The sequence below is a fragment of the Malus sylvestris genome, chromosome 14 (assembly GCF_916048215.2).
Source record: "Malus sylvestris chromosome 14, drMalSylv7.2, whole genome shotgun sequence".
Taxonomy (NCBI): domain Eukaryota; kingdom Viridiplantae; phylum Streptophyta; class Magnoliopsida; order Rosales; family Rosaceae; genus Malus; species Malus sylvestris.
Window position 1 is genome coordinate 12867350 of NC_062273.1, and position 27253 is coordinate 12894602.

The 27253-nt window shown below is 37.1% G+C and overlaps 3 protein-coding genes across 5 annotated transcripts; 1 reads left to right on the forward strand and 2 right to left on the reverse strand.

The window, feature by feature from the left end:
• Window positions 1-9395: 9395 nt before the first annotated feature.
• On the reverse strand, window positions 9396-12714 carry LOC126599770 (AT-hook motif nuclear-localized protein 1-like). The gene is made up of 5 exons (XM_050266210.1): window positions 11979-12714; window positions 11455-11522; window positions 11180-11308; window positions 10440-10601; window positions 9396-9989 (listed from the first exon to the last, which is right to left on the reverse strand). Exons 1-5 carry the CDS (start codon window positions 12412-12414, stop codon window positions 9645-9647), a joined length of 1140 nt encoding a protein of 379 aa, XP_050122167.1. The 5' UTR covers window positions 12415-12714; the 3' UTR covers window positions 9396-9644.
• A 5022-nt stretch (window positions 12715-17736) lies between these two features.
• Window positions 17737-20559, forward strand: LOC126599771 (protein PSK SIMULATOR 1-like). Of its 2 annotated transcripts, none has more exons than XM_050266211.1 (2): window positions 17737-18023; window positions 18445-20559. In XM_050266211.1, the coding sequence occupies exon 2, from the start codon at window positions 18513-18515 to the stop codon at window positions 20241-20243; it is 1731 nt and encodes a 576-aa protein (XP_050122168.1). In that variant the 5' UTR covers window positions 17737-18023; window positions 18445-18512; the 3' UTR covers window positions 20244-20559. The 2 variants fall into 2 exon arrangements, with proteins under 2 accessions (XP_050122168.1, XP_050122169.1); XM_050266212.1 differs by having other exon boundaries at window positions 18451-20559.
• Window positions 20560-20711: 152 nt separating this feature from the next.
• On the reverse strand, window positions 20712-24094 carry LOC126599772 (cytochrome P450 76A2-like). 2 transcript variants are annotated; one of them, XM_050266215.1, is made up of 3 exons: window positions 23100-24094; window positions 22253-22868; window positions 20712-21291 (listed from the first exon to the last, which is right to left on the reverse strand). In XM_050266215.1, exons 1-2 carry the CDS (start codon window positions 24051-24053, stop codon window positions 22254-22256), a joined length of 1569 nt encoding a protein of 522 aa, XP_050122172.1. In that variant the 5' UTR covers window positions 24054-24094; the 3' UTR covers window positions 20712-21291; window position 22253. The 2 variants fall into 2 exon arrangements, with proteins under 2 accessions (XP_050122172.1, XP_050122171.1); XM_050266214.1 differs by having other exon boundaries at window positions 20712-21338.
• Window positions 24095-27253: the final 3159 nt, after the last annotated feature.

Below are 27253 nucleotides of genomic sequence, written 5' to 3' on the forward strand. Positions count from 1 at the left end.
ATATATTATGAAGTATTGGAACATAATGGAAACATGGTTAGCAAACATATATTGTGTGTGTATGTGTTCAATAAGTCTCTTATAATTTATTGGAAACAATAAAATGCAAAAAGAAATTTATCTATTTTATATTTAAGTGAGTTACAACCTAGGCAGGTGTCTAGGTGGGTCTGCGTAGGCTAGGTGGGTGCCTAGACGGTCTAGGCGGGCGCCTCAGCAAGTCTAGGCATCCTTTCTTAATTTTCAAATGCCTAGGCATTAATCGGGACGGTGGCCAACCACCTAGAGCCTAGGCGGGGATTTTTAGAACAGTGGGTGTAGTATGATGGTCGTCTCTTGAGAGATATCAGGGCCTTATAGTTATGCTGGAAAACCTTAGAAAGTATGGTAGAAACTCTTCTAAAATAAAACAAAATCTTAAACAATTAATGAAACAAACTAGGAAAGAATCCTTCTTGGCTTGGGAAACACGTCATCTAACTTGGACGCCAGTTTTGGGGTCGATTTAGCTTATGGAAAATTCTGTAAAAATTTGAGAAACATAGCTTTATGTTTTTTCTTTCCAACCATATATCGCACACAACTATGTCTTATCTTTCTAAGCATATATCGCATGCCACTAGGAAAATTGGGAAAGGGTCCAAATCATCATTCTTCCAAAGTTGTGCAGTATTGACGGGATTGCAACTCTCTTGGGATTGATTTGTAAAACTAGAATGAATGGCTTCATGGAAATTATGAAATTAGAACACAATGATCTTCAGCTTCTTAGCGTCTTTCTCCAATTGGCCTTGTGTTAAAACTCCTCCAAATAGTCGAATTATCACCAAAAACGTCTTGAGTGCATAGATTGGTTGAAACTGAGAAAAGGAAAGTAATAAGGTTCTTTTAAGACCAATTCCTTAATAAAACGTAGGGATAATTAACACGCAATAATAAGAAATAATGGACATATCATGTAGCAGCGGAGGTTTTTGGTTCTATGTTTTGAAATGTATGGTTATATTGTATGTGATAGAGAACTTTTTATAGAAGACTTATGTGACCACTTCTGTAATAATTTGATTAGTTGTGTTTCAAGCACATATCACACTAAAAAAGGAGAATGTTAGAATATGAGTATAATTGTGGGTGCTAGAAGCTGACTATAGTGTTTCAATTGGTATGGAAAGGTCTAGTTGTATAGTTTAAAGTTTTCTTAATCAGTTCAGGATCAAAACTTTAATTAAATCTTCATACTTAGCACTCGTAGTTGGATTGGAATTGTGTGTTTGTTTCCTACACTAATATTAATAGGGAAATCACGACAATTGTTTCAATATAAATAGTGGCCTCTGCTCTCACAAAACATACACTTAATATTTAACAAACACCTATTGTTAGTTTGAGTACTTTTGGTTTTGCTAGAGATGAGAAGGTGCATTGTTTAGAAGTCTACTTTGACTTCTTCTTCTACTACTTCTACTTCTACTGGTTAGCTTGTTATTGTGTTTATCGAATTGTGATTTTAACATTGTATAAATTTGTGGTTCATGAGCTTAATCTCTTAACTTATGTTTTGATAAGTTCAATCTTACACTTCCTACTCTCAATCTCAAGACGCAATTCAAAGCCGCCGTGTTCAGAACCTTGTTGATAAATGCCCAACATAATCTACCACCAACATCATTGATATTGTTCAACTTAACCACCTAATGGTAGGTGTTGAATTTTATTACAAAAGGCATGGGTGATATTAGCCTATGGATAATTCTAGGGAGACCAAATTTCTATACCAAATTTGCAAACTAAATGATGTGTCACCAATAGGAAATCATCAACATCCACATCATTTGGTTTACAAAATTTGGTTTAAAAATTTGGTCTCCCTAGTATTACCCTTGGCCTATTAGAGGTGGAAACTTTAATGTATTAATTGTATATTATTTTGTCATATGACCGATGTAGGTTCCTATTCTCCAACACTTTTATGCTACAGAGAGAAATGATGAAGATGGGTGTGGATGAGTGATGAACCAATATTTATACTATATATTTCCTCCTTTTATATTTCTTTTCTTGTCTAGTTTAGTTGGAAGTTTTAAGTTTGAGTGATGGTTTTGCCATTTTTTGTGTTTCTAGGAGCAGCAGGATTGAGTTTGGTGGAAACGTATAAAGATTGAAGATGATCATGTCAAGTTTTCAGCTCAAAAATTCCCAGCCAATTGTTCCCAGTTTAAGAATGAAGAAAGCAGACGTTTCAAGCTTTCTAAGGACATCTCATTCATTGAAATCTAAGGACTTTTGGTCTACCAAACGTTATGGCCAATTCTGCCCACTATAACTAATAAAATAAGAAAGTAAATGCACCTTGTGCTTTGCTTTGTCATCAACACTCGGCAGAAAAGTGGGTTTTAATTCCACTCACTAGCCTTTGGAGCAAAAGAAAAGCCGAGAGGACAAAGTGGAGAGCACAACTGCCCACTCCATTGACTAATAAAATAATCAACACACGGCAACAGAGAGCAGGGCAGAAGAGGAATAAACTGATTGGAGTTTTCTGCAGAGATTGCAGAACACAACAGAGAGGGAGCAGAGAGAGCAAAATCGGGAGAAAACAAAGGGAGAGAAGAGAGCAGGAAGGAAAAAGGGGGTCACAACTCCAAATTGGGTGGAAGAAGAAGCATGCTCCTCTCTTCGAGGAGAAGATGATCAGAAAGCTCCTCTTGTAAAAAAAGGGTTGTTTTCTTTCTTTGATTTTTAATGGATAATTCCTTATGTATTAAAACAAGTATGTATAACTAATTTCCTTTTGCTAGAGTGAGGCCATGAGCCTCAACATGATTATGTAGATTTCTCTTTCAATTGCTTAAGTGTTGTTACATGCTTGCTTTGATATTTTCAATCACTAAATTAAACTATCTATGTGCCTTGATACTTGATCACCATTAGGATGCTTAGAAAAGTCATTGGATGCAATTTTGAACGAATGTCACTTTAAAATTGGTTATGCTTCTTGTGATTGAGGATTGTAATTTCTCCTAAGGTAAATGTTGAGCAAAAATTGTACATAATATGTAAACAAATAATTCACTTGACACAATTTCACCCTCGTTCATTTTTTCGAAGAGGGTTTTATTAATTCGAGTTCGACCCATTCTAGGCTACACGCCTATGAATTACAACTCTTCTTTTGGGAAAGGAATACCCTTTGATTCCAATTCGAATAAATCGTAATTTGAGGATTTTGGTGTTTGTTTGATTTTGTGACTGCACCTAGGTCGAATCCTAGATTGCCTAAGTACCCTCTTAAGGGATCAAGTCACTCGTAGTTCAGGTATTTGGTACTTGTTTGGATTTGATGCCTTGTGCAGTTTCAGCTCGTGCGGGCGAGGAGCATTTGAAAATTTGATATGGCTTCATGCCATTTGAGACTTTTCTTCGGCTTTGTGCCATTTGAGACTTTGATACGGCTTCATGCCCTTTGGAAACTTTTCTTCGGCTTCGTGCCATTTTGGTATTTGATAGCAGGAGTGAATTTAGTTTATATAAACCAGGGATTCGTTTCGGTTTCACGGTTGCGTCTAAAACTTGATATTAGATTGCCTACGTATCCTTAACGGAATCAAACCGGCGTAGTTCATTAAAAATTTGCTACGACAATGAGGTTGCAAAGGAGATGAGAGCGGTGCTGTTGTCGTGGATTTGGGATTTTGACTTAAGACTTTGGCAAACGTAAGGTGTCCATTTGATTTATTTGAGCCAAAAGATGATGATTGGCAAAAATGAATTGATGGGTTTTGACAAGAATGACCCATGTCTTTTCCTTTAATAATCAATGCCTAGTGCTTTTAGGATGAGACTTAGACTCCCACGTGATGAGCAACTTTTCTTTCTTTTATTTGCCTTTCTTTATGTTGTCTTGAAACCCATGTCATTTTGTCATCATGCATGTCCCTTAGTCGTCACCTTTTATCTTTGCACAGTAACACAACGAGCCTTTGATTTCATATTGTTTAATAAAAGCAAGTGGCAGAGCACTATTTTTTATAAATGCATTTTCCAAACTTTTATAGTCAGACTTTCCCTCGAAAGAAACCTCATGATTTTATGTTTGAAGAGCTATGGCATTTTACAGTTGACACGTGAGTATCTCTCCCATTTGATTTGGGGCGTTGTCAGCAAGCTTTTTTTCTTTCTCTGTGAATTTCATCTCTTCCAAGCCCCGTAGGACTTTACATGGAAATAAACATCTATTTGTTTCCCTCTTGCAGTAACTCTTTTTTTTTGGTGGGATTCATGCCACGGAGTGAAAAAGGTTTTAAACACCTTTTGCTTTTGGTTGGTTGAAGAGCTTCTGAAGTCTTTGAATTCTTTTTGAGAGTTTTTATTCAAATATGTAGTGTAGTGAAGACCCATGAGAGGAAGATAACAGCTTTATTTTATTCCTCTATCGTTGCTTGTTCATCCGCGAGAACGGAAGGATAATACACCACTTCTTTGCTGCTGCTGCTTGTTTCCCTCCATCTTTGACTTTTGACGAAAACGGGCGGCATGCCAAACTCTTCCTCCTCTTTGAAGACTTCAAACTTTCCTAATCTCAAATAATATAGCACGGTCGTCGATATGGATACAGAAACTTCACAGATAGCCTTTGAGCCTCTGTAATCTGTTTTAAAGTGTAGCTTTAGAACCACTTCTGCTACATTCTTGGACCTAGGGACGTTTCTCTTTTCCCAAATTCTCGGCTTTCTTGCCTTCGGATGTCTTCCAAATTTTCTGAAGGCTTTGGATTATTCTCGCCACTGTTAGTGGGATGAGGATGGCTCATGGCGATTGGTGTTGCATTTTTTCTTTCACTTCTTCACACTGACCATTGCTGCCATCTTCTCATACGAGCCTTTGTCGAATTTGTTGATGGTCTGGACCCACGTGCCTAACTACATCACTCACCGTCCTCGGAGTGTGGATGGCACTGCCCTTGGGCTTCTTCCGAAGGACTGCCGGAAACAACGATTGAAGAGTGGTAGTGTTGCGGTTTGCTTGATTGCTTGGTTCACCGTCCTCGGGGCCCTTGGGCTTCTTCCGAAGGACTGCTGAAGACAACGGTTGAAGAGCGATGGTGTTGCGGTTTGGTCGCTGCATCAACACCTGCTGCCATCAGTTGAGCAGAGAAGAGAAATTTCCCAAGTTTTCTTCGTAGGTCTCGGTGAATAACCAGAGAGAGAGAAAGGATCTGGGGTTGCTTATTTAGAGTCTCTACCTTCATTTTTTTGCTCTGGGGAATGAGACAGTTTGAAGAAGCAAAGTGCTTCTTTTCTTCCTACAAAGCAGAGAAGAGAACCAACCCAGAAAAAAAATTAAAAAGAAAGAAACGGCTTTACCTTCAAATGTCGTGTAGTTTCTCCTGCTCTTTGTTCTTGCCTGTAGCTCTTAATTTCTTCTTCTTCTTTCTTTTCCTTTGTTGTGCCTTTGCTCTCTTGCTTTGCCTCTCTGTTGTCTTCTCTATGCTTTTCAATTTCTGCAGTGTCTCCTTTTTTTTTTTTGTCCCGTTTTTTGCTGTGGTTGATGCCTATTTATAGGCATCTTAGGACGTTTCCAGAGTTCTTACGTGGGGGAGGATAGAGGCCTTTCTTTTCGCCACTTTCTCTTAAACTGACTCCACTTTTCTTTTTGTTGCAGAAAATGGGGGAGTCGCTGATTTTGTATGTTTCTTCTCTCCTTTGTAGGTAAATGCATATATTATTTTATTTTATTTATGGATGTATGTAAAGCCCATCCTCATTTTTGTTGGGCTGGATTACATCTTGTTTTGCCTTGTAGTTTGACCCAATTTGTATGGACCTTATTTTTTTATACGTCATGTATTTTTATTGTTCAACAATAAATATCATACTTTTAGGGATTACATGGTTTAACAAAAGGATTTTCACCCAGATTAATGAATCACTCATGTTTATATTTAATCCAAATGTCATGGATAAATTGCATGTAGTGGTATGCGTTTTACCTTGAATGTCACAAGTAAAACATACACAAGGAAAACCCAACCTTCAAAGCATGTGTGTTTTCGATTACTTAAGCAATTGGAAGAGCTACATAGGAGTGTTGTTGGTAAAGGTTGAACTCTAGCGCCTTGTCAATCTAATTTTCTTCAATTATTTGTATTATCTTGAATTTCTATATTTACTTGTTTTGTTTAGTTTGATCACTATTCCTATAAGCCAATTCCCATTTTAGATATTTGTTTAAGTCACATACAATAGTATTTAGTTTCGTCGAATTAATGTAGTTCTTAGAGTTAACTAAGTTAAATAAATAAATAAATAACTCGTAAATTGTTTATATAAGCCCCTGAGGAGATCCACCTTGCTTGAGCCATTCTATACTACAAACACTTGTTCTCTTGCAAGAATTTTCTATGGTATAACCCTGATTTTACAAGTGGTAAAATCGCTATCAAGAAAACTAACGAAATGTACCCCTTGTACATCTCTCCCTTTGTGGAAATATAATTTCTTGATAGACCAAAAGTCCTTAGATTTCAATGAATGAGATGTCCTTAGAAAGCTTGAAACGTCTGCTTTCTTCATTCTTAAATTGGGAACAATTGGCTGGGAATTTTTGAGGTAAAAACTTGATATGATCATCTTCAATCTCTATACTTTTCCACCAAACTCGATCCTGCTGATCCTAGAAACACAAAAAATGGCAAAATCATCACACAAACTTAAAACTTCCAACTAAACTAGACAAGAAAAGAAATATAAAAGGGGGAAATCTATGGTATAAATATTGGTTCATCAAAATACCCCCAAACTTACATTTTTGCTAGTCCTCTAGCAAAACAAAACTACTCAACTAAGACTTGACTCAACAACTTAGTAGCGAACTTCTCAATTTTGATCTTAGAGATAAGTGCCAACCATGAAACAAACAACCAAGAACTAAGCAACAAGAGCTCAAAACATCATCCAATAGTTAACCAAATTTCCTTCAAACAAAACCTTGAAATGTCATTTGTGAGCTAGTCATGTCAATTCAATTCCAAGCTCCCTTAAATCATCATATGCAAACATGTGAGTTTCTCACAAGACATACGCTCATTCACTCATATGTTTTGGTTAATGTGTTTCATTCAAGTGATCTCATTGTACATGCCGCCATATGCTTTCTTGTCCATCTAGCTCGCTATCAATATTTAGGTAATGCCTTGGATCAATAGGATTTTATTACGGTTGTAATGGGGTTAAAGGTGACAGGCTAATGAAAGAAAGAATATGGAAACCAAAAATTTTGAGAAACTATACTTTTGTAGTTTTCCAACACCTCGATATCACACCACCTCAAATTGAAAGCAAAATAATAAAACCACGAGCACCTGTTACTCCCCAAATTCAACTTCAAAAGAAAATTTATACTCTGCAAATTGTACTTATGATATCACTGAAACTTAGGAATAAGAGTAAGCTTCTGCATACACATTTTCAACAAATCAATGAGAGAAGATTTTTCTTGGTTGGGTGAACTTAAAATTGAGTGACAAATTGAGAATTTTAGTGAGGAACTTTTTAGTTAGGTGAACTTAATTTAAAGTTGGGTACCAATAAAGACACCCAACTAAAATAAAGGATATTATATGCACTAAGGGAGTGAATTTTTGTCAAGAGGTGAAGACATGAATTTTTTATAGTATTATTATTTGTTGAGCTTGAACAATTGAACCGAGCTCAAGTCTACCTTGAGTTGTCTCGTAAAAAAATTTGAGTTGCTCACAATTTTTACAAGTCGAACATACAAATGCTAAAGCTTAACTTGTTTATTAATTGAGTCAAACTAGGCTTGGCTTGGTTTATTGAGGAGCCCAGCTTCGACGAGCCAAACACGAGCCGAACAGAGTGTGAGCTCAACTATTTTGAGCTGATTTATATCCCTAGCTATAGGTCACATTTAGCCCTAAAATTGACAAAACCAGTCACCAGCGAAAGGTCTAAAGGGAACCGGGCTAAAAGAATCAGGTTAAGTTTATCTCTAAAGCAGTCAACATGTAACCCCAGGGCAAACTAAGTTTGGCCCCCAAAAGCAATAAAATAGAATATAGTCCTGCATGGTTGGAGATGAAAAAATTTAGCCCTAAAGTGGTCTTTAAAATATTAATTTTAGAGGGCTAAAACACGGACAAACGCTACGTTAACCCTCCTTGACTAGAAATGACCTAGTTAAATCTCAATCGATCACTTGTGAAAAAAATGTGCAGGTGATCAAAGCTCGTCTAGTATCTAGGGGTGGGTTCAAAAAACCAAAAACCCAAAAAAATCGAACCGAACACCGAACTGAAACTGAAAAAAAACTTAACTGAACAAAAAACTGAATGAAAATGTTTTGGTTTGGTTTCCGTTTTAGTGGTTCCAAAACTGAACAAAACCAACTGAACCGAATTAAATATAATTACTTTTATTTATATTGGATTTTATTTTTTAAACTCAATTTCAAATCGATTATTAATATAGTTTTAGTCTCAAACACGTTGAAAACTTCAAGCCAAATAGAAATCCCAAGACCAGCTTGGTGGTTGTGGAATTAGCACAAATCCAATCCAATCCAACGGCAGAGACAGAGAGGAAGAGGGATTGAGAGCTGAGAAACCAAATACCTCATTTTGTTGAAATATCATATATGCATGTTTCCTTGGTAGATCATCATCATCACACTCACCATCTCAATGAACACCCGCATATTCCTTCATGTGAATTTTTAGATTAAAAAAATTATTTTAAATTTTTATGAAAAATAAAACCGAACCAAAACGTAAACTGAACCGTAATTGAACCAAATCAAAATAAATCGAAAAAAAATTAAACTTACGGCAAAAAACTAAACCGATTAAAACCGAACACACCCCTACCAGTCTCCAAGCAGCTGAGCAATTGACGAATTTGAAGGGGGTTCTTCTTTTCAGTTTCCAAATATGAATTGAAACTTGGAAGTTGGAGCAATACCTATTCGGTTTAATTAAATTTTCACAAGTTGAAAAGCCTGCAGTCGTGTTATTGCATCAGTTGCATTATCCTCTCCTCCTATACATAAATTGATAACACCAACAGCATATGTAATATGTTACCGATTACTAGCTAGAGCATTGTTTTTAACTATATGGCTGAAACGAGTCGTCAGAAAAAGCTTCGTTATCACGACATGGCGACGATGATTATCATAGCGCTCCGCATGGCAGTGATGGCGATGATGACAACAAAGACGTGGGATGCAACTGTGGCCTTTCGCCTGAGAAGCTCAACTGAGGACCAAGAAAGATGCTTCTTGTTTTCAGTCTCTAGCAAAGAAGGATGAAAACCAAGGTAACCGTGATCCCGATAGCCGTTATGGAAACCATCTAGGTATATATGATCAGTAGCAAGTGATAACCATCATCAGAGAGTATTTAATCAATAATTGTTGCTTATAAAGCAAGCATGTCAAGCTAAAACAAATGTTGCAAATGTCTATTAATTTTCCTACAATCTCTCACTAAAATCTCCATGTTACAACAGCAATAATAAATAATAAAAAATTGATTAGTTTGATGTATGCCCTGCTGCGTCTTCCTCTAAGTACGTCTGTGGTGAAGCTTCGTCACACTGCAGCATACATATGATACGCACCTTATTCTAAGCACCAGTTACAGATACACCAGGAACGGATACATTAATGTCTGGGGATGGCCTGTGTTCTGACTTGAGATCCGCACCATTCCAACCAGCATTAGTGGATATAACACTGGTGCCGTGCATTTGGATCATGCTTTTATTTGCTTCTCCTCCGTGGCTATTTGCCGGTAAAGGGGATATTGCATTCAGTCTGGATTCAGTTTCAGGTTGTGCTTGAGAGATGGGAGTTGCTGCAGTGACTGTATCTGGAGCACTTGAGATTGGGGAACCTACTGTATTCTCACGATAATGCTTCCTGACCTTATGTGCCTTGTATCCATTTGGCATGAAGCTTCCAACCACAATCTAACCATAAACAACACACACCTTTGTCAAAAATGGCTTCGATTTTTGCTTTTAATTTTTTTTCACCAGAAAGAACTCAACCTAAGAAAATAACTAGAAATAACACAACCTTTCTAACAACAGTTTAAGCAGACAAATTAGTTTCGTTAAACTGGGTAGTGATAAACTATAACAGATGTCAAAAGAAATTGGCGACTGTGCCTATCCCTAGACAAATCATTTATTGGCCTGTGGGAAAGTTAAAAACACATGACCACGCGTGATTGACTTGGAATAATGCCACCTCAGTATCCCAACTGCAGGTAACTTTCTCCCGTCCCTCCATTCATTTTACATCATTAGACTCTGAGGGTGCTCAAGTATAATGGTATAGCAAATGAGGGGATAAAAGGTCACGGGTTTTACCAATACCAAGCAATTCCAATGAAAATGTGAAAGGAAGGACTTTACTTGGATAGGGCTCGCAGCAGTTAGCACACCGGCAATGCCACCACCTATTACGCGACCGTCTGGGCCTGCCAACGAGACGCTCAAGCCACCAGTTCTACTTCTTACACCACCTATCTCAGTGACGGTAAATGACCCAGATAAAGACAGTAACTCAAAGCGTCCCTGCAAAAAATTATGTTTTAGAGGATGCTAAACAGATCCAATCCCCTAATGACATACAAACCGAGCACAATAGTAGCAGGAAAAAAAAAACAGCATTAAATAGCAGAAAGCAGCAAAACTGTTGTTAGTTCGTTATCAATCCCGAAAAGGTTTGAAAGATTCATTGCACAATTTTAATTTGACTTTCTCAAGCACCATGAGGCTAAAAACCAAATCCAAAAGATACAAATTTCTAAGACATATTTTTCTTTTGAGGGCAAAAGATGATTTCATTCATATAACCACGACAAACATAGACGCACATGTGAACATAACTACAGCCTCTGAAAAAACCTTAACCGAGTAAAACCCAGTGGGAAAAAGCTCGACTAAGGAAAAAGACGCCTCACATGTCGGTAGATGACAAACCAGATACAGACTCGGCATGAATATAATCCATTAACCATAACTCCCAACATTGTGGACTAAACCGAGCTAGATGATGAGCGATACTATTTGCTTCCCATGGAACATGACCCACCAAAAAGTAAAGGGAAAAAACCCGAGTGATGTTGACAGAAAGAGATGTGAGATGATACCTCATATGTGAGAATGCCGCCAGAAGAACCCGGTTGGCGAATGGTAACATTAGAAACAGCTCCATTTGCTGAGAGAACGCAAACGCCTCGACCCTTGTGAGAAATTGAAAATATTTTGCTTGCAACATCCTGCACTTCCACAATTTTTGTGTACCCTTTTGTTAGTTTTTTCATGCAACCCCAAAATCTAACGGTTAAAAATCCCATAGTATAGGATACTCCGAAATACCAAAGAATTTTCGCAGTTGACGATCGGTGAATAGAGGAAATTTTACCTCCCCAGTGCTAACATTAACCACATGTGGTGTGAAGTCCCCACCAGCTGTGTTTGCAAACAACCCTCCTGCCAAAATCAAGTTGCAAATATTACACACCAAAATCTAAACTCCTATAAACAAAAATCCCAATAGAAATTTCAGATCTTTGACCATCCATAAGTGTGAGACTGATTTTCCTAGGACTGTTTGGTTGGTGAGAAAATGCAAGAAAACAAAAGCTGTGGTCATTAACTCTGGTTATTTTTACAAATTACATATTTTAACAAGAAAAACAAAGGTTTCTTTTTCTTCTATTAGGTAGGTAAGTTGAGATTTATACATCAGAAAATGTGGAAAAAAAAACATAAACACAACTGACCAGCAACCAAACCAAGTACCAACCACAGTATCCTGTATTTCTGTCAAAATCTCTTTCCTGTTGCAGCATTTTCTCGGCAACCAAACAAACAAACACAGAGAAAACCCAAAAAACAAAATATTCCAACTTTTGTACAGGTAGTCCTTCCCGTTGATAAACTTACCCAAAGAAGCAAGAATCTGCCAGTTGCCGGATCCAGAAGGCTTCCCCCTTCCTCTTTTGGAAGAAGATGAAAACTCAGACGACAGGGGGTATGAAAGATAAAACCCCGGCGGAGGCGGTGGGACAGCGCCACCCTTATTGCTTTTATTATTACTATTATACCCCGGCCTCAAATTCCCATCTGCATCATACTTTCTGGGCCTCCCTCTCTTCTTCTTCCCAGACAAATCACCACGCCCAACACTTGCTGCTGCTGCAACTTCTGTGGCTTGGGTTGTTTCCGAAACAGGGGTGTTGTTGTAATTCTCCTCCGAGCTCACGGTGGCATCCACGGCCGCCATGGCTGCCATGGGCATACTCACCTTCTGAGTCACTGGGGGTGACTCGGTCTCCGAGTTGCCGGGTGACCCAGAAAAGGTGCTCTCCTTTTCCTCCATAACCAGAAACAGAGGAGGAACACAGAGACTGAGGATTGAGAAGGAATTGAAGAAACTTTTGGGGGTTTGAGTCGAAACTTAATTGGAAGAAAAGGGTTGATCTGGAAAAGGCGGCAGAAGTGTAGTAGAAGGTGGTGATATGAGAGAGAGAGTTTATACAAACTTCCTTCCCTCCATTAATGGAGGTGAAAAGGTCTGAAAACTGCTGTTCTCAGATTTTCTTGTCTGGACTTGCACTGTCTCTCTCCTCAAACCAAATTACCATCAGGCTCTGTTTATCTATTTGAGAGTTGAGTTACGCTTTTACCCCTCCTATTTTAGGACATTGTATTAATTTCTTTCTTCCTTTTTTATTTTTCTTTTTTATTTTCATGTTCATATTATTTTTGGTCAATATCAAAACATATTTGAACAAATATTTTCTTGGTTTGACAAATTTGATAAGGAAATATCTTAACTATTGTAATTTCAATTTTAAAGTGTTGTATTAACAATAAAAGTAATGCTAAAGAAATTATAAATTTATACCACATTGGTTTACATCTAATGCGGCAAATGATGCATATAATTAACATTTAATGAGATAAATTTATTAATTAATTTTTCACATCGTATGGTACATCATGATACAAAAATGTAATCTCCCAAACTTTGTTCAAAAAATAAAAAGTAATGTTACACTTACCATCTAGTTGTATCATCTTTCTAATAGAGGTAGGGTCTGCATGTAGGTCACATCTCTATTAGAGAGATTGTACAATAGATAGTAAGAATAACATTTTTGAAAAACAAACTCAAAAAAATAAGAATAGTGTTACATTTACTATCTATCTGTATCGTTTTTCTAATAGAGGAAGGGCCCAGCAACACCGGTATGTTTCAACTTTATTAAAACGATAGTACAAATAAATGGTAAAAATAATTTTTTTTAAATAAATGAAATGTCAATAAATAATAAAACTAAAGGAAATATAAATACCAAAAGTAAGTGAAAGAAACATATTGCAAATCATTTTTTTATTTTTTATGAGGAAGCAAATCATTTGGTTTAGTGCAAGATCCTGAAAAAACGATAAAAGCCTTGCTTTCACTACAAGCTATTTTTTCAATAGATTCAAATATTGCCACTACACACTTTTCACTTTTTATTTTTATTGAGGAAAGAGAACTTTGACTATTTAAATAAAAACCAAGGAAAAGGAAGGGCAATATCGGTAGCACAACAGATGGCAATGAGGTCCTTGACGGGATAAAAGTTAAATTTGAAGGGTAGTTTTGTAATTGCAAACGATTTCTGCTGTTTTTTAAGTTTGGTGTGAAAGACCGGGAAAATTAAAACTTGTTTTGGAATTCTAAAAAAGAAGTCGCTTGGATTAAAAATGCAGTCAAACAAGCGCTGTGCTGTAAAAGCTATAACCTGCCATAAAATAGTAATATAAAAATATATTTTAATTTATTAAGCTGCAAGAAAAGTTCAAATCCCAAGCTTACGTTTTCTAACTCTAAATCGTTTCTTCTCGGATTTCATTATTTCCAAAAAAACTCATGCCAATGGGCGCCTAAAGTTTTGATAAACATAGCCCTACCATGGCAATTCAAAGTTCAAACTGTTAAACTTGATCAATCGTGGATATCCGTTCGAATAGAATGAATTTAGGATGAAAATTCGCTTATGTTTTAGATATGGAGAAATATCGAAAATATTATTCGGTTATAGTTTTAGGTAAGGTTATAGGGATTCCCGATTCATATCTGTTTTTAAATCTGACCCGAGTAATACATATTGTATATATAATATAATATAGTATTGTATAATATTTTGTATATTCACCAAACATATTATCTTGAATTACAAAAGTTGCATTTTGTGAGAAAGCTCAAAAATTTTGAATCAAAACCAATGATAACTCAATGGTGTTTATGAAAGAGATATTTGACAATTTGTTTTGTCTTTTTCCCTTAGTGGATGTGAATATTTAATGATGAAATTAGTATCTATTATATTATAATGCATTAATTGAATGAATATAATTTTTTTAATTGACGAAAATAGATATAACCATTAACCAATTGAGAATCCATCACCTAGTGGATATAGTTATGGATAATATGTGATGGTTAATTTGTGGTTATGGATACGGTTAATTTTCGTGGTTATAGGGCTAATTATAGTGTTTTCGTCTCCAAACCAAACCGTTGTCATCCCTACATAGCACCCTCCCCCTGTAAAATGATTTGCATGAAACGAGTTTAATGTGATGTGGCATTTCGATTTAATAACGCACTTTCATGTGCAAAGTGTTTCGCCATTAAATCATAACGTTTTTGTAATAGTAATCGCGTCTCAGTACATTGACAAAAAAGAAACAATTTGGGTCAACAAAAGAAAAGCATCAAGGAAAAAAAAAAAAAAAAAAACAAATACATTAGGTAACTTGCATATCTAAACATATCGAAGTTGGTTAAAGCAATACATTTTCTTTCATCACCTAAGTTTGAATACCTTCTATATTTTGAGTAACATTGATAGCAGTGTTGTGGATTTCTATCAATTTTCCACTTACATGAATTTCTTATATTATTATTTAGTACTACAATTTAATAGTGTAACTATAATAGTGGTATAAAAAAATATAAATTTCTTATTTTAGAGTTGTAACTTGTGATAAAAACATTTTACTTTACTAATTTAATAATCAGGGCGCCCTAATAAAGAAAATAAAATAAAAGGTTTAATAAAAAATACAAAAAAACAGAGGAAAGTAATATGTGAGTAAGACCGTTGACGGTCAATGCAGTATTAAATATGTTGCAACGCTAATTCTGTGTGCCATCACTGCTGCCCCCTTTGCTCGTTAGACTTTTATATCCGTACGTATGTAGCCGTTTGATTATCATCCAATGTCAAAAATTAATCTTCTCTAATTTTCTTGAATTAGAACGACAAATATTTTTAGACAACTGAATATGTTAGCTAGTAATCCTAAAAATAAGGTTGGCATTCTCTCTTCCCCCTTTGAGTTTAGAATTTCTAATCTTGTTTTTGCAGATGATTGTTTAATTTTTAGCAAAGCATCATGTAAGGCAGCTAGGAGCATCATGAATACCCTCGGTAAGTTAACCTCGGCCTCTCACAAAGGATTAACTTCCATAAATCATCTCTCTATTTTTCTAATAATACTATTTACAATTTGAGAAGTGATATTGTTAATATCATGCAAATTCAACATAAAACAACTATTGGTAAGCATTTAGGAATCCATAGTATAATTTATTGGATGGACCCTACTAATGCTAAAGAGCTTATTCTCAAAGTTAAAAAGAAGCTTGCAGGTTGGAAGGCAAATACCTCTCAAGAGCTGGTAGGCTGACCCTAATTAAGTCCAACTTATCTGGTTTGCCTAATCAAGCATGATGTGTTTTAAATGTCCTAAAAAAAAATAATTGATGCCTTCCAGCTCTTGAGAGGCAGGTTACAAACAAGAAAGAAATTGCTTAGATTTTTTCCGAATACTAACCCTATTTACCTTTTTTGTAAGGGGTGTGATATCCATACACCCCATTTTATTTCTCACACACTTTTTTAATTTTCGGCCGTCAGATCGAATGAATTGAAGAAGATCAACGGAAATAAATTATCAAGGGGTGTGTAAGAAGTAAAATAGGGTGTATGGATATCACACCCCTTTTTGTAATAGTCTCTTTGTAATTGCAGCTTTTCTCAAGATGTTTGGAGGATCTCCAATGGGCCAATGCCCGTGAATGCAAGTTCATTTTTGATTTATTGGCTATCCCAGCTAAATGTGAATATGAATTCGAACTTTCTGATCTAAGTAAGGCTCTTCTAATTTGTTGGCAAGTGTGGAATGATAGCAATAATCCTACTTTCCATGATTGCAAGGCCCATCCTGCTAAGGTCCCTATGGTTGTTGCTATAGTTGACAGGCAATATTACCTTGCCAATAAAAATTTAAGATCAATTTGTACCTAGAATGCAACTCATGTTCATGATTCATCTCAATTAATTTTGATGGCTCTATTGTGGGTTCTAAGGCGGTTCACCTATTGTGGTTGGCGGCCGCAATCTTGAAGAAAGGACAATTTATGTTGCTGAAAATCTTGCTCTTCGTGATGCTTTGAGATATGCAAAGGTCAAAAATTGTAAGGAGGAGTTTACTGAAGGAGATTACAAGCTTATCATTGATGCCACAATTTTTCCGTTTCTTTCTTTCTTCTTTGTTGTTGTTGGCCTCAATCACTGGCGGCCCAACCCAACCCCACAATGAAATTCCCAATGCTCTTCCCAACCACAAAAACCAAGTCCATGTCCAACAACGCCCACTCACAAATACACGTCCCTATTAATATAAAATTACATTAGATGCCTTAACCCACCAAAATCCTCCAAAAATATACTCGCTTTTGCCTTGACAATGTCACATTTATGATATAAATAACGTTCATGCCTTTTTTTTTCCTCATAAAAAATAAGAATCATTGTTGGATCATAGAATCAAATACTACACCACCAAGTATACGTATTTTAGTGTCTTTAAGTTGTTCAACCTATATGCTTTGCTTGTTCATATTTGTGGCCGCATTCAATGGTTTAAGATTAAGCCCTTGAACTTTAATATAAGACTTGTTTAGGAGTGCTAATGCATGCACTTTGGTTCTTCATTTAGGATACATGACATCTCGTAATTAATAATACTCATAATCACTTAAGTATAAAAATATATATCGAGTAATTTTTCTCACATCAATTAAAGTAAAGAATTCAAACTAAAAACCTCGTGCTCGGAACAAAAATACAACTAGATCAAAGCTAACGTGCATCGAGTAATTATGCATAGAAAAAATAAATTAAATAAATATATTAGGTGAGCTTAATATAAAAAGACCTAATTAGATTAATAGTTCATGTGGTGATAGGGTACTCGGAAGATAGCTCATGTTGTACAAACCTTAGGATTTAAACTTCTGTGGTGAAAGTTTGTTAGGATTTAGACCTAAAATTGAAAAGTTCGTTAACTCTTCGTTAATTGTTAGCACATAAGACTCATATGTGAGACTCTTGTGCTAACAATTAAAAGAGTTATGTTTTAGCCTTATATATGTAGCTCACTTGCTAATAATTGATGAAGAGTAGACGAAATTTTTAATTTTGAATATAAATCCTAACATATTTCACCACAAATTCTTAAATCCTAATTATTTTTACCACTAAGAGCTATCATTCGACAATCGTATCCCCACGGAAACTAACCGTCCGTTTAGGCTTCTATAATAAAGTACCAAAAATGGAAAGAATTTGGAGTATCCCCAAGCCATGTAGTATCCTGTTTTTTCACCTCGATTGGACCGATTATGACTTGTTTCGGAGTCTTTTCGCCTTGAGCTTTGTCTCCCTTCCGCGTTGCGGGCGCGGCTATATGTACGCAGGTGGTGCGTACGGTAAAAACCTACCCACTCCCTCCAACTCGGACTCCCAAACCCCGAATCGCTCAAACCCTCCTCCTCCTCCCTCTGTTTCTGTAGCTCAATCATTTCTGTTTGGTTCTGCGCTTCAGATTGATGTCAAGCTTCCACCTTGTTCGAGCTAAACGGTGAGTTTTCCTCCTACTGTCTGTATGCACAGGGTTGGTACCATGTATATGCTTGTGTTGGTGTATTGTCGTTTGAATCTGTGAGGGCTGTTTGGTTGGTGAGAAAATGTTGGAATTCTTGTGTTTGGGACCCGGGAAAATATTAATTTCGTTATTTGATTTTTGGGTATTAAATTTGCTGATATGAGGGGGGATTTGATTTTTCAGTTACTGTTTGATTCCCTATTTTCAATTTCTTACCGAGCAACCAAATGAAGGGTTAGAACCAGAATTGTTGTATATTAGTGTTTCGGTTCAGTATTGAGCTAAGGTGGATTTTGGGATTTAGGGTTAATTCTATGAAATTCTGGGGTTTTTTGGGTCAAGAAATTGTGATTTTGTTTGTGTTTAACAATATAATAAAGTTCAACTTCTTGTTTAGGGACAGGAAAGAGATCTACTGAGATTTCTGTTTTGGGTTAGTTTGCACTTTGCAGTGTATGTGCTTAAATGGGGAGTGAGATCGTGTCTGAGTCCTGGTTAGGTAGTTTGAGGTTCTCATGGAGTCGTGTGGCGGAGGCTGACAAGCCGGTGATTGGCGTTCTGGCTTTTGAAGTTGCTGGGTTGATGTTAAAGGTGGTTGATTTATGGAATAGTGTGAGTGAGAATGAGATGCTTCGGTTGAGGGAAGAGGTTGTTTACTCTATTGGGGTCAGAAGGCTTGTGTCTGATGACGACTATTACTTGATGGAAATTGCACTGAATGAGATAATTGAGAATTTGGGATATCTGGCAGTGTCTGTTGTCAGGCTTGGGAAGAAGTGCACCGACCCTGTGTATCACTGTTTTGAAGAATTTTTTGATGACCCTGTGGAGAATGGTTTTCAGTGGCTTGGGTGGGCATACAAGTGGAAGAAAATGGAGAGGAAAGTGAAGAAAATGAAGAGATTTATTGAAGCAACAATGCAACTATCCCAGGAGCTGGAAGTGCTGGCGGAGCTTGAGCAAACTCTGAGGAGAATGCGCGCTAATCCTGATGTAAATCGGGTAAAATTGCTCGAGTTTCAACAGAAGGTAATGTGGCGGCGTCAAGAAGTAAAAGGTTTAGAAGAGATGTCTCCATGGAGTAGAACATATGATTACACTGTCCGACTTTTGGCAAGATCCCTTTTTACAATGTTAGATAGGATAAAGTTTGTCTTTGGATTTCATCAAATGGCTTTGGGAGAGCGAATGGATAGCTCTGAAGTTATCAATTCTGTTTGTCTTTCTCGCAGTCATTCATTTTCTGCTCTTATGCACTCTTCTGTTCATCCATCTGATGGTAATCTATGTGGGTCTGGACCTCTTGGGAGGTCGCTTGCAAAGGCGAGACTTAATGCTCGCAAGAATATAACAAACAACCAGCGGCAAGCTCATCACCAGTCATCCATCCAACATGGAAGTTACTCCCAACTAAAACCCAAACGGTTTGCTCATCTTGGTCCGTTTAAAGGATGCATGACGGGTGGAAGTAATTCTCCTGTTTTTGAGAGCTGCAAGCCTGAAATGGGTGGTTCTATGAGGTTGAGAAGTACGGGTATCAAACATTTTGATAGCTTAAAGTACACACATATGGGATCCCAATCTTTCAGTCATGGCATCTATTCTAAACTATCCCTGTTCAATTCAAAATGTACACTACTGAATGCTCCGCCGTCTACCCTTGGCGATGCTGCTCTAGCGCTCCATTACGCACATGTGATTGTTTTGATTGAAAAGATAGCTTCATCACCTCACTTGATCAGCCCTGACGAAAGATCTAATCTTTACAACATGTTGACCACAACTATAAGGACTGCTCTGAGAGCTAGACTGAAGTCATATGCCAAAACTATGGGCTCATCTGTCTACAATCCTGACCTTGCAGGAGAGTGGAATCTGGCGATGGAGCAGATCTTGGAATGGCTTGCTCCACTAGCCCATAACATGATACGGTGGCATTCTGACCGCAAAATTATGAAGCAGCAGGAAGTTTCCAAGACGAATGTGCTTCTGGTCCAGACCCTCTACTTTGCAAGTCAGGCTAAAACTGAAGCTGCAATTACAGAGCTTCTCATAGGTCTGAACTACATGTGCATGGTTGACGAACTTAATAGGAAGGCTTTGCGAGACGCTGGTGGCAGCCGACCATACGATGATTATATGCTCAAACGGGATGAAATTTCTCAAGAAATTCTGGAGACGGCAATAGCGTTTTGAACTTGCATTATAAGATGAAGATGTTCAATCAATGAAGTGATTTAGAGAAGCATGAGTTACATGACAACACTTCGAAGAGGTATTTCTAAGCGATCGGATATCGAATAACTCCACTCTTGAGATGTTTAAGGCATCAAATTAACACGTTTGGCTTCTCTTTTTGTATTTTGTTTTTCTTCGTGGAACTCAAAGAATCTTTCATTTGTTCATATGATGGATGAATTGGGGGCCAACGGTCACTTTCTTGTAAAGCATATCTTGTAATTCGAAACTCTGCGGCATCACGGAATGGTATATTTGCACTGCTCTTTTGACATATCCATATCTGTTTTTCGGAAGGTGAAATGATTGCCGCACTCCCTTTTGCCCTCCTCGACTCCTACGCCTCATTTTGTTCCTTGACTCTCATTTGATCTATTCAATCCGATGACTACAAGAAATGTCTAAAGAGGATTGCAAGATGTGAAAAGGCAAAATCACTCCTCTTTCGGAAGTATTAGAGACTCGGATTGGGCAAAAAAACCAACAAACAGGGAAACCGAAGCACACCAAGGGAAAACAATCGAAGACAACTGAGTTGACCAAAATTGAAGTCAAACCGAACCGAACCAAGCATAGGCTGTATCTTGTAACACCACTAACCAGTCTTTAACTTGGAAAGATCATATTTTGCTATGGTCAGTCCTTGTGGGCAAGTTTTGACTGTTGGTTAATTATGTTCTTCATATGTATCAACGGTCAGAAATCGTTCATGTCTTGACTGCATTGTCCGTTTGGTACGTGGGACGAGACGGAATGAAGTGGAACGAGGCGTTTCGTTCCACATTTGGTGCGTCTAAAACGGGTGGAATGCGCTGTTTTACGGGACGAATTTTGGGTGAATATTCGTTCCGCCTCACCCCCTTAGAACGACTTGTTCCATATCTGTGGAATGCAAAATTATAACCTCTCCGTCTCCTTCTTCTTCCTCCTTGTTTCCATCCGAGGGCATCTTTGCTTCATCTCCGTTCTGTCCCGTCCCGTCCCATTCCGTTCTGTCTCGTTTCGTCTGCATACCAAATGATTAGGTAGCCGGTTGGGCCCTTATCATACCAACTACAAGGAAAAATCCAGATGATTAACTTTTTGTTATGTAATTTTTACTAATAAAAAACCATGCGTAATTATTCAATTGATCTCCTTTTCTACGCAATGATTCTTCAATAATGCCATACAACCTAGATTTTAAGACTTTTTTCACCCAACTTGTGGCTTTCACACATCGTATAATACAACGTTGTTGTAGCACATAAGTTGAGTAACAGTTTGACGTAATATTATTATTTATTAGCAATAATGTTTCAATCATCATCGAATGGTATAAAAATAAATAGAAGGGTTTGGTAAAAATTGTCTATTTTTTGTTACAATTGATTGACTAGACAACTTATAAAATTAATTTTTTAAAGAGATGATTTTAACAGAGTAAATTATAATATGAACAGTTTTGACTAGAAACACAAATTTATCTGAATCGGTCACTAAATGAATTGAGTAAGAATTCCTCCTTAATCTTGAGGAGTCAAGCATTGTTTTTCAAAATAAATGAGTGTCAAAGCGGACTCTTATCATGGTCATTGGTAAAAGCATTAATAGAACATTGTCACGTCTTTCGGTGAATAAATTTAGTGTTGGCCACAATATTCCAATATTAAACAAGTCGATTATTAGAACCAAGCATTCAAGACACATGAACATCAATGGTGAAGGTCAACTATTCAAAAAGCTTAACATGCGCGTTATTTAGTACTATAGTCTAGTGCTATTTCTCTTCACTTGTAAGTGAGAGGTCTTATGTTTGATTATCGCCAAAAACGAATTTAAACCACATATTGATGACCCATTTTGAGGCTTAACCTACTCTCCCATCCCCTAGTGTAGATAATATATTTTGTTAAAAAAAAAAAATAACATGCAAGATTGTTGTCCAGAAACAATCAAATGAGACATATCAAAAGTCTTGATCAAACCTTATAAGAAGCACTTCGTGGGCACTGCTAGCAATGGCTCAGATTTTCTCATTGTTATCCCCAACTTGTCCTTCCAATCCATGGTTTCTCTAGTAACATTTGCATCCAGTGACCAATCAAATTGGTGAAGCAACGTCCCCAATGTAAGATGCAGCATTCTATGAGCCAGAGGCACACCGGCACACATTCTTCTCCCAGCTCCAAACGGAACCAACTCATAATTCTGCCCCCTGTAATCAGTCTTTGAGCCTATGAACCTCTCGGGCTTAAACAACGTCGGCTCATCACGCCACGCATCTGGATCTCTTCCAATTGCATAAGCATTCACAAACACCTGTGTGTCTTTGGGTACAAAGTACCCCATGAAACTGGTGTCATGCATTGCCTTTCTTGGTACTAGGAAAGGAATTGGTGGATGCAATCTGAGTGTTTCTTTGATTATGCCCTGCAAGTATGGAAGATTGTCGATATCACTCTCTTCAATCTTTCTGCTTGGACCTATTACTCGATTGAGCTCGGCTTTCGCCTCGACAAGCGTTGCCGGGTTGCATAACAGCTCGGTCAATGCCCATTCTGTGGTGCTGCTTGTTGTTTCTGAACCAGCCATAAATATTTCCTGCACCACACCACACATTTTCAGTTTCTCACTTTTCATTCCTTAAGTGAAACGTGAAGGGTAATTAATGTTCTCGTGCGAGATATATATATTGTCAGATGTCAATCTCGAACACAGCGTTAAGGCAATAATCAAGCTAATGATAATCCAAATTCACAATTTCTCAGGCAGTATGACAATACAACATTTCAACAAATTTGAAGGTTAATTTAGAGCTAATAAAAAACTTACCAGTATGAAAATATTGAGATCGTGATCAGAGATTTTAGCTGGCTCGTCAATTCCGTTGCCTTCAAATTCAAGCAACACATCCAAGAAGTCCTTAGTTTTCTCTCCACCCACCTCCCTCTCTTGGATGCGTCCTTTGACAAACTTAGAGGCAATTTGTATAGCTTTTCCAAGATCCCTTTTCATCTTCCTCTTCAGGCCTTGCGGATCAAGCCACCTCAGCCATGGAAAAAAATCTACCACGTTGCCACTCCCATTCCACTCCATCAGTCCATTCATTGCTTTAAAAAACTCCATCCCTTCTTCCGAATTCGGATCCACCAAGTCCCTAGACAACATGAGGTTGCCAAGAAGGTTGAAAGTCATAAGGAACACGAAACGCGCCACATGAACCCCACGCCCTTCTTTGACTTTGGACGCTTCCTCTTCAATCCACAACTGCATGTTGTCTATGCACTTTCTTCTTATGAAAGCCGTCTCGTTGATGCGTTTGTTCACCACCATCTCCACTGTCACTAACCGCCTCATCACGCGCCAGTGTGTGCCGTACGGGGCCATTGCCAGGGAACCTTTGTGGTAGTCATGAACCCTAGCGTTTTCGTTGACTGTGCGCTCTACAAATGAGAGGTCATGGTTTTTGAAAAACTCTGCAGCTGCCTTGGCAGATTGAACTGACATAGTGTTTCTCACACCAAGTGTAAGCCAAATTACAGGGCCAAACTTGTGTCCTAGGTCAGTGAGAGTCCTGTGTGGCATTGTGCCGAGGTCGAACATGTTGCCGATTACAGGCCATCCTTTTGGTCCGGGAGGAAGCCTACGGTGACCCGAGCTTGATGAACTCCGGCGGATCAAGAAGACCAGAACTGGTAAAAAGAAGATTATCAAACAGACAAGAAAATTCCACTCATTGAAGTTGAAGAAATGAAGCATTGTAACGTTTTTGCTCTCTAAAATCATTAGGATGTTGTGAGCAGACTGAGCAAAGTTTTTGTTGATTTATAACTAGATTTCATGGGAAAGTCTCATAATATTAGCCTTTTGATTATTGTTTAGAAAAGGTAATAAAGAACATTATTGAATTAATTACGACATTCGACATAAAAAAAAATAAAAAATTAGTTACGACCTGTTCTTAGGCAGTGATGTAAATATTATAATAAATTTTTAGTGTTTATTTTGTTTTTAATTAGTTTATTTTTGAAACTAGAGAATCATTTTGAAAGAATCAACACAAGACTTGAAGGAATCATTTTGTCTCATATAACCATAGTAAATTGAAAGAAATTAATTGGTATGTTTGTGTGACGCATCTACCCACAGAAGACCTTGAAATGGCAACGTTTGATTGGATTAATCCCTTGGACTTTCAGAGGACAAGACAACCCACCTTAATCATTTTTATATTAATACTACTCCTCATATAACAATAAACGTGTTTGACTATAAGGTAGGAAAAATGATACCGTTTTCTAATATTACAGTTTAGTAATATTCTTTTGCATTTTTAAGTGAGATATTTTAAGTAAGAATCTCGTTTGTGATGAATTCGATTAATTCTTTATCTCTTTAGTGTAAATATATCGTCGTGTAAAAAAAAAAAAAAATGTTCCAGACTTAAAGTTTCTAATTTTGCACTGTGTTTTTTTTTTAATCCTTAATTCTCATTAATTTACTCAATTCATTGGTGAGAAAAAAAGTGATTTGAATGCATGATTAGGGTTTTGGAAATTATTTCTTCAAGATAGTATGCATAATTCGACAACATTATCCAACAAAAATGCGATAACTGTGAGATCACTTTGAACGTTACTGATTTTTGGCAAATAAGATGGTAACTTTTCGGCCACCACATAATTATTTCCAAGAAATACGATTATAAGCCATCGCCGGCCACATAATTTGACCTAGTGTTGAGCACTTTTTAGGCACTGCCACTGCTATCCCTAACTTGTCCTTCCAATCAATGTTGCCTCTAGTGACGTTTCCACCAAGTTCCCAGTCAAATTGGTGCCCAAAGTAAGGTGCAACATTCTATGAGCTAGTGGGAAGCCTGCACAAACTCTTCTTCCTGCTCCAAATGGAAAGAACTCAAAAGCCTGTGTGTTTTTAGGTATTTCTCAGGGTGGCATGGCAGCTCGGTCAGTGACCATTGTTTCCGAGCCGGCCAGAAATATTTCCTGCTCAACAGAAGATTATAAGTTCGCAAATTCTGTGGCCACTTTTGAACAGACAGAATGTAGAAATTATAAACTTGATAATTATATTCATAGCATAAATGCTTATTTATACAAATGTGTAGACTTAGTGTACAAGTAAGGATATCTACAAATTAGGAATACAATCATAATTATATTAAAATATTAATTCCTAAACCTTAGGAGAAACGGTTTGCTTGTATAAGACTCATTCTCTAACATCCTGTTGGAAATGTGCCCAAAAGGCAATTATAAAATGATACTTTACAAGCATTTCATGTTAAACTAAACTAGTTTAGTGTAAAGGGAAAGATTATTGTTTAAAGCTGTCTCATTAAACGTTATACTTAAATGATAAGTCCAAGTAATATGTAATAATAGAATGTGATCTAAAGAAGTTAGATTCATGAGAGACTGGTCAGTACATGTTATGTCTTCTCTACTAGGAGAGTGACTGGTCTCTAGTCATTGGTCTAAATGACACCAGGACAAGTATGTAGGTGCTCTATAGAGAGTGAGTCTATTGAACGCGATCAACAAGGAGTTCCCATATTCATGCGACTCGAGAACTCATGGTTGGGATAATGCAAAGTAATCATTTGACCTGAGACATGATAGTTGTCTGGTGGTTTGGTCTTAGTCTTTGATTATGTTAAAGGCATTCCATTTGAGGGCATCCTGGGAATAAGCTACTATTCAAGTGAGCATGTCAATGTATACAAAGGGATCTCTAACCTTCAAACCGTTGAGGGATAATACTCTATGTTATGATTAAGAATCTCTTGCTAGAGTACATATGAGATTTAGGAAGTCGTTTCAAATCACATTCAAGATAATCATATGGACAAGAGAATCACATTGGATAGTATACATGAATAAGCTATCAACCAAATAATGTGATCAAGAGTATTAGATTAGAGAAAGACTGTATTGCATTGTAATCCTAAACTAAATAGGCTCTCCAACCTCTTCTAATTAGCTTAGGTAGCCATGACATACTGCTAGGTGTCACTCATGGTTTGTGGAATCCCTGAAGATGTATAATCACTAAAGGAAAAGTAAGTTTCAATTCACAATTGATTAGTAAGATTTCTAATCACTCACTGCCTCACTAAAAGGAGAACCTAATGGATCGCACACCGTGTAAGGTAATGATTGAAGGACATAACCAAGTTGAGTAAGGACAATTAAATAGTTTAATTGGATATGCAAAGATTAATTAATATGTTAATTAATCATACGAAATGTTCGTTTAGAATTTAAGTTGGTTTCGGACTTCGGGGCCCAAATAGATTTTGGTCCACAAGGCCCATTGAGTTTAAGTTGTATGACAACTAAAATTAAATGGGAATTAACTCAAAAACAACTTTATAGCTTTAACCATCCATGCTAGAGCGAGTGTGATGGTTGACTTACTACAAGTTTGCCATTCACTTGTAAAGAGGTATAAGAGCAACTTTATAGCTTTAATCTCTTTAGGCTTTCTTTGAGGAAAGATGAGAGAACACAAGCTCTCTCTTTCTCTCTAGACAGGCTGGCCATATGGGAGAAGGAAACTAGCATTTACTTCCTCCCATATAACTCATCTTTTTCCTTCCATCATCCGTGTGTTGAAACTTAGAGGCCTCCAACTTTGGTGGCTTTTGAAGAGTCTATTCTTCAATCCAAATCCAAGAAGACAAGGAGCCAAGAAGCAAACTTCTTACATCCATATTCATGGAGCCAAGGAGCAAGGATGCAAAGGATTGAAGGCCTTTTCATGGGTGATTAACCTTTGCTAAGCAAACAGGTGCTTCAAAGGTATAACAAACCTCAACTATCCTTTTGATTTTAGTTGAGTCTTGGTTAACACAACTACTAAGCTTCGAATTTCATGTTTTATATTTTGTTTTAGAGTGCATACAAGCACTCTTCTACCATTGTTAAATGCATGTATTATGTTGCTCAATGAACTTAGTTTAT